This window comes from Somniosus microcephalus, chromosome 15, assembly GCF_052327205.1.
Source record: "Somniosus microcephalus isolate GS21.2 chromosome 15, FLI_Smic_1.0, whole genome shotgun sequence".
Classification (NCBI taxonomy): domain Eukaryota; kingdom Metazoa; phylum Chordata; class Chondrichthyes; order Squaliformes; family Somniosidae; genus Somniosus; species Somniosus microcephalus.
This window is the reverse complement of record NC_141001.1, coordinates 56,297,668-56,310,119: the sequence shown is the minus strand read 5'-3', so window position 1 is coordinate 56,310,119 and position 12,452 is coordinate 56,297,668. Positions and strand designations below refer to the sequence as shown.

The following is a 12,452-nucleotide window of genomic DNA, read 5'->3' as shown; positions in this document are numbered from 1 at the left end:
TGAAAAGTCTTGCTAGGGCTTATGTATGGTGGCCGGGCATTGACCATCAGATAGAGGAGTTGACAAAAAGCTGCGCTGGGTGCCAAAAAGTGCAAAATGCATCTCCGATCGCACCGCTACACCCATGGGAATGGCCTTCAGCCCCATGGCAACGCATACATATTGACTTTGCTGGTCCATTCATGGACTCCATGTTCCTAATTGCGGTGGACGCACATTCCAAATGGCCAGAAGTGATCAAGATGAATACCACTACTTCAGAAAAGACAATTGCGGCGTTAAGAACAATATTCGCAAGGAACGGATTGCCAGAACAGATATGTTCGGACAACGGACCACAGTTCGTGTCGGAAGAATTCCAAAAATTCTTAAAGAAGAATGGGGTGAAACATTATACCTCTGCCCCATATCATCCGGCGACAAACGGGTTGGCCGAGAGATTTGTCCAAACATTCAAAAAGGCAATAAAGGCCATGAACGATGATCAGATTCCGTTACAACACAAGGTGGACAATTTCCTAATGGCATATCGAAACGCCGCTCATGCAGTGACTAACCAAAGTCCTGCCATGATGTTTTATAACAGGAGGTTGCGGTCCAGGTTGGACTTGTTAAAACCAAATGTGCGGAGGGAAGCGGAAAACAAACAGTTCCGGCATATTAATAACAAGTCCACTCGAAGTTTCGACGTAGGACAGCCAGTGTTGGCAAGTGGCTATGGAAACGAAAAATGGCAGTCCGGAACAATTCGGGCCAGACAAGGACCTCTGATGTACACAGTAGATATTGGTAACAATGTGATAAGGCGTCATGCGGATCAACTGGTAGAATCAAGAGCAAGGGTCGAACCCATGGTTGCGACAGAGACAACTGTGGAAGACGTTAATGAACCTGAAGCATCTACCTCGGCAGGGACTGTACCTGATGATGACGTCCAATACATAGGAAACCAACAAGAAGAGTCACCTCAGCAACAAGAATCAGAGACCACTGAAAGGCGTTATCCAAACCGAATCAGAAGGCCTCCTGAGAGACTGAACCTTTGAACTGTTTATACCTGAAGTTATATATGTATATATGTTATGATGTTATGTTAAATGGGGATATGACTGTTAAGCTAAAAAGGGAGGATTGTGGTGTATGTAACCTGTTCCACCTTAAGAGAACTTAAGCCTGTTCCACCTTAAGAGATGTACTACTTTCTCTGGCTGCTGTATACGTAATACCGGTGGTGACCACCGGTATATAAGTACTGTGTAGTGATATTGTATTTAGTATAGTCCTGACCTCCAACTAGCAAAGACCTGTTGAACTTTATTCTTGTAGTCTGTGTCAGTAATTAATCTTAATACAACTGGAACACACAGACTTAACAAAATGAAGTTATCAATCTTTGCATAGAGAGCCTCAGTGACCTCTTTTATGCAGCAGTGTACTGGAAACTGCGAGATGCTGTTAATATCTCCGGCACCAGCCTGGAAGGAGCCAGATGCATAAAAGTTCATACTCAACATTACCTTCACAGCCACTGGTAATGCGGTCCTTGCCCTACTCTGAGGTTGGTGTTATGGCTGCAGCAATTGGCAGATTTCAGTGACAACCTCCCTAGTGCAGCGCATACGTCTCAAACATTGGTCATCGCTGAAGGTCAGGTAGGAGAATTGCGCCCTGAAAACCCTGGGTGGATATGGCCTCCTGCTGAGAGCCCTTCTCCCCCTCCTCCTCCTCCCACTTCTAGCAGCTTGTCCTGCTCTGCATGACCTCTGCTCACTCTCCAAGTTATGCTCAATGCCAAGAAGGCGGCCTACGAGGCCACCCATGTCTGGAAGCAACTGGTTTGTGCCAAACCTTTAAGTTACAAAAAAAATACTTCAGCACCAGCCAGCCCACTCCCTGTAGACTATTGGAACTTTGAACAAATATGGAAATGTACCCAAAATGTGTGGAATAGCAGCAACAGCTAGAAGAAATAATCCAGCAACTAACCTGTAAGTAGTTGATGATCCCTTTAAATAGCGCTGCTGGGGAGTCCTTCATGCTGCTTAACATGTGTTCAGCTGTGTGAAGTTAAGAGAGGGCGTAGGCTGGAGCATGGAGCTCCAAAATGGCAGTGCTGGTGTCAAATCAGTGTTGAACTCTGACTGACATCATGATCTACCTGCTCTGCATACTTACGGTGGATGTTAGATGCGCAAGGGCTAACCCCTTTACCATATGGCGTCCGGTGCACTTCGCGGCAGAAGTGTGCGCTCACCGCAGACACCATTTTAGAACCTCAAGGAGCCTAGTAGCGCCCAAAAAACATACGCTACCAAGCCCAATTTCATCCCCATGGTTTGATCCTTAATCTGCACTGAAATAGTTTAGCCAATTGAATATTGAACTACAGATCCAAAACAATAAAATACAAGGCAGAGAAGTTGTAATCAAACTGTACACTACTCTGTGTCTGTTCTGGTCACAGAGAAACAAGGGAAACATTCAAGCCCTTGATGCAAGTGCAGAAAAGAGCCACAAGGCTGATTCCTTCTGTTGGTCCTGAGTTATAAGGAAGAAGTGGTGATTTTTGGCCTGGAATGGATACATCTGGGAGCTGATCTTACAGAGATATAGTTTTGAAAAGGGTCATCCGCATTTTACTTTAAATGAAACTTTGGGAGTAGGACGAGGAGGCACATTTTTAAACTAATAAAAGGAACTTTAGAACTGAAACCAAAAGGAGGTTCTTCAAGCAAAGAGTGAACAACACTCAGAATGGACTTTCAAACAGAGCGATGGAGGTAAAAACCTTAGAACCATTTAAGAAACAAGTAGATACAGCAATGGGGGGAATGTAGGGTTGGTCTCACAGATGAATGAAGATGAATGACCTTCCTCATCTGTAAGTGTCTTGTGATCTCAGCTAAGATAGCAACTGAGGGACTACAACTGACCTCAGTGTCACTGAACTAGCGATGGGTAAAAAAAAATCAGCCAGGATTCCCACTTCTGATTGTAGCTCCTGCTGGAATATATACATGTAGACATCAGGTAAGAGTATGATATGGCTTGGCTATGCAGTAGCACACAGCAACTACTGTAGAGAGCCTACCTTAATGTTCCTGTTGTATAAGGAGTTAATATTTTGCAGCACCTCAATACGGAAGCTAAAATCCAAATGTTTGCCTAAAAATTGTGGTATTCAGGCAATTATCCTTAGGATTAGACACTCAATCCACACATTCAAATGACAATTACATCTAGTTTGCAGCTGATTATCTAGTTACTTTAATAATCCCCAAGGGAGTGCTGTCTCTACTCCATTTTCACAAAACTGCCTCATTTATCTGATAAATTGTGTCATTTCTATCTAAACATCAACAGGTAAGAATTACTGTGGCATCCTTTATATTATAATAATAATGTTTAGCTTGACTCCTGCATTCTGAAGGAAAAAGATGAAATTACTACACATCTAGTCACACAATGCCATATAAATTCAACTCATACCTCTCTGTTCACTTCATTATCAGGATGATAGCCGTAATTATAATCTATAGTTATGAAGAGAGAGTTAAGATAATGGGAGGGGATTTAATTTTAAAAACGATGATGGTTTTGAAAGGGTTATTAAAGAAATAGTCTTGTTCCTAGTTGGGAAGTCAGTGACGAAAAGTCATCATTTTAAAATTGTCACTAAAAGATAGGGGAGAAAGCACGGGAGAAATGTTTTTATGCATAGAGTTGTTGGAGCATGGAATACTTTGTCACAGGGAATAGTTATGTCTGAGACCATGGAATTGTTTAAGGAAAAAGTGGATAAAGATTTGAAGCAAAGTATGACACAGAACTATGGGGAGAGAACAGGAGGGTTGGATTAGTTTTGGATTGCTCTGGCAAAGTACTGACATAGACATGATGGGCTGAATGGCCTCCTCATGTGCTGTATGTTTCCATGCTGGGATGTCGCCTGATGGGCCTAAGAGGATTGAATTTATTTTGGAAAAGAAAACTCCAAAAATGGGCAAATAAACTCAATCTATTTGCAAACTATCATATATTAAAATAAACCATCAGGCTGGGATCTTATAGGGCAGTTATTCTTGTTCAGCACACTGCTCCATTTGCCTAAGAATATCATTAAGTGCCCAATTACTATTTTGAAGATAGCTGCTTCATCAGATTTGCAATTGAGTACGATATTTGTGTTACTGTGACCTCTGAAAGGACACCTCATTTATGTAAGGGTGGTTTTCTGACCAGTAGTTATGCAAAGACCAATACCACAGATTTCCTGACTGCTTTGCTGTCCCACAGCCAAGTTTCAGCCTCACATTGTCTCTCCTAATAAAGAGAAACCTACCTAGCAATAGTTTGGGAAAGTTTGATGTTTCGATGTTGTGGTAATAAATGATTGATGTTATCGCAGCCATGAAGCCCATGCCGGCCGGCATATAGAGATGTAAGTGACGTGAGTCAGTAAACCTAGATCATAGAGACAAAAATACCAAAAAGTGAAAATTTCAATACAATACTTTCAAAAGAATCAGACTATTTAATTATTTTAAAGGATCTTAACACTTATTACATTGCTGTACACATATATTTTGCCAGAAATTTCCTCTGGGGTTCGCCCACTTGGCTGGTGTAACTTCAACAGAAGAGCAGCAGAAACCGCGGATAGACAGGATTTCCGTGCAGTTACAGTGGCCAATTGGGAGAACCTCTGAGGAAATTCCCAGCGATGTAAGTTTTATTGTGCATTTGGAAAAGGAATTCTGCATTGGGATGAATAATGATCACAATCATATTATAGCTAAAAGCTGGAAATTCTTTGTTTATTTCATAGCACAGTATTTTATCAAGGGCAACAATCGTGTAATTTGATTACCATACTGTTTACTTCTGGGATTGTGGTTTAAATCCTGTACAAACTGGCAAAGGAAAAAAAAAATCACCTCTTCTCTCTAATGACTGTGAGAGTCCCAATTAAATGAAACTGAGGAAAACTCAACTGAGCTTCTAATGAGTTTACAGCACAAAATTGTCAAAGCAGTCTCACTCTCACAGGTCAAAGGATGGCTGCAGTGGAAAATATAGATATGGTTGCTCTTGTGAAGTGGAAATTGTTGAGGCAGTATCAATGGAGCATTATTATGCACCTAACGTTTCATTATCCAGAAATTGCTTCTCTGAACTCCTTCCCCACTCTAGCTAATGTATCATTTAGCTCAGACTTACTAGTCTTAAGAAGAGTTAACATATCAAGTACCTCTGCCATGTGGATTTCAAAATCCTCTAGGATATTGGGTGTACTACCAAAAATGGATAGTTACTTAGTATCAGAAGAACGTATAAGGACATAAGAAATAGGAACAGGAGTAAGCCATACGGCCCCTTGAGCCTGCTTCATCATTCAATAAGATCATGGCTGATCTTCTACCTCAACTCCACTTTCCTGCACTATCCCCATATCTCTTGATTCCCCTTAGTGTGCAAAAATCTATTGATTTCAGTCTTGATTATATTCAACGACTGAGCACTCACAGCCCTCTAGTGAAGAGAATTGCAAAGATTCACAACCCTCTGAGTGAAGAAATTTCTCCTCATCTCAGTCCTAAATGGCTGACCCTTTATCCTGAGACTCGGACCCCTAGTTCTAGATTCTCCAACCAAAGGAAACAGCCTCTCCACATCTACCCTCTTAAGCCCTCTAAGAATTCTATACATTTCAATATCAACTCTCATTTTTCTAAACACCAGAGAATTTAGGCCCATTCTACTCAATCTCTCCTTACAGGACAAACCTTTCATCCCAGAAATCAGCCTGGTGAACCTTCGTTGCACTCCCTCTATGGCAAGCATATCCTTCCTTCGGTAAGGAGACCAAAGCTGTACACAATACTCCAGGTGTCGTCTCATCAGAGCCCTATACAATTACAGCAAGACTTCCTTACTTTTATGCTCCAATCCCCTTGCAACAAAGACTTGATGTACCTGCATGTTAACTTTCTGTTAATCGTGTACAAAGAAACCCAAATCCCTCTGCATACCAAAAATTACTAGTCTCTCAAATTAAAAAAAAAATTCTGCTTTTCTATTCCTACCAAAGTGAATAATTTCACATTTCCACACATCATACTCCATCTGACACTTTCTTGCCCACTCACTTAACCTGTCTATAGCCCTTTGCAGCCTCTTTGCGTCATCCGCGGAGCTTACTTTCCCACCTAGCTTTTCACTATCAGCAAACTTGGATACATTACACTCGGTCCCTTCATCTAAGTCATTGATAGAGATTGTAAATAGCTGAGGCCCAAGCACTGAACCTTGCTGCACCTCACTAGTTACTGCCTGCCAACCTGAAAATGACCCGTTTATTCCTACTCTGTTTACTGTCTGTTAACCAATCCTCAATCCAAGTTAATATATTACTCCCAATCCCATCAGCCCTAATCTTGTGTAACAACTTCTTGTGTGTCACCTTATTGAATGCCTTTTGAAAATCCAAATATTCTACATCCACTGGTTCCCCCTTATCTACCCTGCTAGTTAAACACTCAAACATGATTTCCCTTTCATAAAACCATGTTAACTCTGCTGATTCATTCTATCCAGTGAATATTTCCATTTAATGTTTCAACTAATTTATCTTTTTTAAGATCAGTAATTTTTATCATTTTATAGTTCTCTCTTTATTCTTAATCATTATTTCACCATTATGGCACCAAAAGAACTTGTTAGTATTGTGCCTAACATCTTCAGCTATGTTGATCTCTAGGTTCTTCTTTGCAACTCAAATATCCCTTTTAACCTATTTCAGCTAGTTCTTATACTCTTCCCAGACTTCTTCCCTGTACTCTTTGTGTAATGTTCTTTTTATTCCCATTTTAATCTTTTCATCCCTTTTGGAGAATGCTTGTTTAACTTACACTTATTTTTCTTGGATCTATACTTATCTTTTATACTCAGCATTATAGTTTTAAAAGTGTTCCATTTTCCCTCAACTGAGCTATCTTTCAGCAATCTTGCTGATGCTGATTGTCAAATAATCAAAAATGTATTACGTTATGATTACTAGTCATAGAATCATAAAATGGTACAGCACAGAAGGATTGCTGTCTTTCAGATGAGACATTAAATTGAGGCCCCATCTGCCAAATGAGGTGGATGTATTTTTTTGACGAAGCACAGGGAGTTCTCCCAGTGTGCTGGACAACGTTCAGCTCTCAACCAACACCATCAAAACAAATTAAGTGGTCATTAAACAAAAACAAAAATTGCTGAAAACACTCAGCAGGTCAGTCAGCATCCATGAATATTACAGATGAGTTAATTATCTGCTAATTTTTCAGATGTAGACCTTTCATCAGAACTGGTAATTTATCTCATTATTGTTTGTGTGCTGTGCACAAATTAGCTGTCATATTTGCCTATAAACATTTGCCTATAAAAAGAACTGTAACTACTCTTCAAAAAGTAATTAATTGGTTTTGAAGCGCTTTGAGACATCCTGAGGGCTTGAAAGGCACTATATAAAGGTAAGCCTTTCTTTTTACATGCAAATTACCTTGAGTGGCTCCTTAGTATATTGGGGTATATTTTATAATTCTGCTTTCTCAGTGCAGAGTTTTGTGTAAGGGGAATATCTAAAAAGAATTTAGCTGCAGAGGTTAGCAAGCCCAATTTGTGGCCATAGAATTTCCCATCTATGGGACAGAAAATTGTGCAGACCATAAATATCATCCACACTGACCTCGATGTCTGAATTCCTGATATATGCATCTGCCATGTAGATTCCTGTGGCAGGGGTACCAAATCTTAGAATTTACCCTATTGTGTCAAAAAGCATTCTTGTGTCATATCCATTGGCAGCCTCACTTCCATCAGTCCCAGTTTATATTTGGGTAGCTAGAAGCCACCCATTACTACATCATTTCTTTACATATCCTTCTAATTGCATCGGAAAAAAGTTGGAACATCCTTGCTTTGCTGTGGGTATCTGCACTAGATCCATATTATTAATTCTGTTCTCTGCTTGTCTGTTAACTCAAGCGAGACTATTCTTTTTGTGTTTTTCCCTGATATCAATTTGTCTCCATGCATTTCCAAATTCTCCAACACATATTAAAATGCACCTCCTCATGTGATTTTCTATCTTTCTAGATACCTCTGTAGAGTGAATTATTTTCCATCTTCTGGAGTGAAAAATTACTCTGTAATTTTTATAATATCTTAATTTACTGCTGGTCCAGATACCTCTAACTCAAACTTCTTATTCTGAATGTTTCCAATTAATCAGCTGCTTAACCTCTTCTTAATATCTGTACTTTTAATATCAATTGTTTATAATATTATTACTGGTTCTGTTGCATTCATCCAGTCCCAAATTCGCACTCTGAGCAAAGTGTTTCTTGGCACTAAGCAGAACTTCAAACATCTGCTCAGGATGCCCATTTGGGACTCTGTGAACGCAATTTAAAAAAAAGTGATATTAAGAGCAACTGACCTTAACAACTGATATTAAAAGAAGCAACTAAGCAGATGATTAATCATCTGTTTAATGTGCCGGTGAGCATGAAGTAACAATGCATGGTATTACAGATCGAGTACTGCAATACTGCATTGGAGGCAGTTCAGAGAAGGTTCATTAGGTTGATTCCTGAGATGAAGGGGTTGTCTTATGAAGAAAGGTTGAGCAGGTTGGGCCTATACTCATTGGAGTTTAGAAGAATGAGAGATGATCTTATTGAAACATTTAAGATTCTGAAGGGGCTTGACAGGGTTGATGCAGGGAGGATGTTTCCCCTAGTGGGGGTATCTAGAACTAGGGGGCACAGTTTCAGGATAAGGGGTTGCCCATTTAAAACGGAGATGAGGAGGAATTTCTTCTCTCGGAGGGTTGTGAATCTTTGGAATTCTCTACCCCAGAAAACTGTGGAGGCGGAGTCATTGAATATATTCAAGGCAGAGATAGACAGATATTTGAGCTACAGGGTTATGGGGAGCGGGCGGGAAAGATCAGATCAGCCATGATCTTATTGAATGGCGGAGTAGGCTTAAGGGACCTAATGGCCTACTCCTGCTCCTATTTCTTATGTTCTTATGTTCTTACTGATCAGCTGATTCTAATGATCATTTGCACCTTTGGCCAAAGCTACCACTAGAACCAAAGTTTACTGTATTTCTGTAACATATCATTTATATTTTATTATAACTCTATCTCTTTATCCTGTCACATAACATAACAACTAGCACTATTTCCATGGTAAATATTTGCAGACTATTTCTGGATGCTAAGTATAAAGTGAATAATCACAATGTAATACATCAAATAACAAGAAGTTGCAAACTAAAACACAAAATCCGTGCTCAGGGTACACACAAAAACTTTTCTAGTTTCATTCTTACAGTTTGAAATCATATCAAACCTTTGACTGCATAACAATTTTGTAAACACTCCTATGCAATTATTACTCTCCATAGGTCAAGCATTTATGGTTAAAATTGTGAGATCAATAAAACCAATTAACAATGGCCTAGCTGCACTGCCAGGTTGCAGCCATGTAATGTGGTTTACTTCCGAGTATAACTAGGGAGTAAAGTCACTGATCAGATGCTGCATTTAATTCTGGCAAGGTGTGAGGCCACATATAACAACATGTAACTGCACCTGCTCAAAAACAACTTCCTAACATTAATTTGAAAACTTTCCAATGATAGCAAAGAGCTGACAATATTCTTGGCTTTTTAGTAGCATTACAATGTAATCCTGAATTGAATGTAGACGTACAGAAAACTCCACTTTCCCTGACCTGAAAGTAATGAAGTGCCAGCAGTAAAAAGTTTGGCACCGTGGGTTTGCTCTGTTCTAAAGCAGGTATTGGTGTCTTCATACTAGACCAAGACAAAATACTTCAAAACCTGAGTAATCGCTAAATGTGAATCACTGTCTTTTTCCTCTGTGCATGCTTAAATCAGAATGTTTTAATATTGTCAAACTATGCAATTATATATTTGGAAACCTAACCCCATTGGAAGTATTGAGATTTGTTAATATCTTCTAGAGACCCTAGAGACAATTTACATTTTCTTGGCTGCATCAAACCTTTTATCTAACCACTAGTTAGACCAATATTTAAGCAAGTCCTTCAGTTTCTTCCTTGAACCTTTTAGGGCTAGCAATGTTGTGGAATGGAACATCTTTCCACCTTTTGTACCAAATCTCTGCATTAACCAGTTCCTGGTCAAGTACAAGATGGGTTAAATGTAAGATAAAGCTTCTTGAGTGCTACTCCTTAACCATAAGCAGAGAAGAGCACTCCCTGATGTACCAGTATGAGATGTTCATTTCCCACAGTGGCCTAAGTACCCAATTAGGGTCAAATTATGCAAAGTTTTATCCTGTGAACTCAGATACACTGGGGCATTGATTTAGTTGGCCCCAAATTAATTCACTTTGGATCTACTCTCCAGCACAAAGAATTTGTTTTATCCTATCTGTTTGTGTTTGACTTAAATACAGGTCCCACTGTGAAAGACCAGTACTTCAATTCAGGCAGTGCACCTCTGCCTTGTTTTGAATTTTGCATGTATTTATCAATATATAATAACCTGATGGTAGAATTTTTTCAGAGTTTCAAGTGAAAAGTTACTGTTTCTGCCCATTTTGGAGGGATTTGCTCCTTACTATTCAATAGCCTTTAAAAAAAAAACTATAATAAATAAAGTTGAAAGAGTATTTTTATAAACAATAATTTAGTTGCAAATCATAGTTGGTTCTTCAAGATAGGCCTCGTCTTTTTACTAGGTCTTCCTTTTAAAAAGCCCCAGTGAGAGGAGCTTTTATGGGGAATTCAAAGTTGGCGCATATTGAAGGGTATTCTAGGATCACGGAGACATTTTACTTGCTATTTCATTTATAATTTAAAGGAAAACTTCAGCTATTATGTCTGCGTCTATTTTAAACTCGATAGAGAGTACACACTTTTAATCAATCACTTTTAAAAAAGCAGGCTCTTTTACTTAAGCCGTGGCACAGACTTCTGCTCGGTGTTAATACGAAGATACATTCCGTTTCTCTCTCTCTCTCTCTCTCTGACACTGAAGTGAACAGTTGGAAGAGGACAACTGGAGCCGGCAATGAGACGAAAAGCGCGCTCGGCTCCATCAGTAAAAATAGCCCTAGACGATCTGGAAAACACATGCGGCCACTTACCCATCTGAAACGATCCCCTCTGCTATTTCACACACCAGGACAAACAAGAGTATAAAAGTGAGGATCCATCGCAAATTATGCCCAGGAAAATGCAACCACGTGCTGTGATGAATGTGGACTTTGGAACTCTGACTTCCCCAACCTTAAATCCAAAACAATGCGTAGATTTTATTTCGATTTTCACAATTACAGTGCTGCAAATATATATATATATACATATAATAATTTTAACCGAAATGGCTGTGATCTTCATAGCTTACCGATGAATAATATGGGAAAGGTGATGAAGAGCAGAAACACATGTGGGACAACATTCAAAGCGTCCACGAAGCAGCCGTTGTTGAGCACTCCCTTGTCCACATTGTAGGCAGCCGTGTCGTTGTCATTGCCACAAAAAGACAAGGACATGGTCGAACTGGGGCTCTGGTCAAATCGAAGAGGGGTAAAGGACAAGCTTTAGCACATTTTCAGAGAACCATTACGTAAATGATCCGGGGTAAATAAAGGAAAGCACGAGAATCCCAGGCAGGGTGTACTGTCAATGAGCTGTCAGCGTTCCCGACTAGTGAGTGTTGAGAACCACTTCTCTCATTACATCAGTACCTCTCGCTGGTAAAATGAGAACAGGATCCAACTTCAGTGACTGCAGCAGCGGCTCACTTCTGCAGCCCTAAGCAAATCTACCAGCCGCTCAGCGTTGGCCACAAGCACGTCGATCAAACAGTGAGCTGTGCTGCCTATAAAGATATTTAATCGGAATATATGATGTCTGAAGCAGTTTAATAATTATTATTGGAAGTTAAAACTGAAAACATTTATGCAGTGTAATTATGAATAGACTCTCATACACTTAAACAATTAATTTTTAAACCAGTTCCTTTTAAACACGATTGTGCTATGCAGTTACTAAGTAATGCGTGAATATTTGGCTACAATAACAACCTCCTCCTTCACAATCCTTTCTCTGAAAACGTAGTTACATGGTTTAAAGGGTATTGCCATCCCTAAAAAGTAGGCAAATATTTTTGTCAACAAGCAAAGTGATGTAATTCATGCTGAAAAATGATTACAATATAAGTGCATAAGAATTTTAGGAACAGGCAATCACCGTTAGGTCCAATAAGCCCATCCCTTTTTCAGAGATATATATTCCTCAGGCCCATCTCTGTCCGCAAAATAACATATAGTGCCTTTAACCCAATGAAACGTCATAAGGCGCCTCATAGGAGCATAATAAGACAAACATTGACACTGA

General features: G+C 39.6%; 1 protein-coding gene across 6 annotated transcripts in view; it reads right to left on the bottom strand.

Moving 5' to 3' along the window:
• The window catches only part of abcc8 (ATP-binding cassette, sub-family C (CFTR/MRP), member 8), a 581,396-nt gene extending 569,603 nt beyond the window's left edge, over window positions 1–11,793 (bottom strand). For 3 of the 6 annotated variants that reach the window (XM_086007825.1, XM_086007826.1, XM_086007827.1), the window contains exons 1-3: window positions 11,458–11,791; window positions 11,198–11,339; window positions 4,343–4,464 (exon numbers count right to left, since the gene is read on the bottom strand). In XM_086007825.1, coding sequence (XP_085863951.1) covers window positions 4,343–4,464; window positions 11,198–11,339; window positions 11,458–11,605 — 412 coding nt within the window. In that variant the 5' untranslated portion in view covers window positions 11,606–11,791. Of the gene's footprint in view, window positions 1–4,342; window positions 4,465–11,197; window positions 11,340–11,457 lie in introns of all 6 variants that reach the window. The other 3 variants (XM_086007823.1, XM_086007824.1, XM_086007822.1) reach the window with 2 other exon arrangements.
• Between the last annotated feature and the right edge of the window lie 659 nt (window positions 11,794–12,452).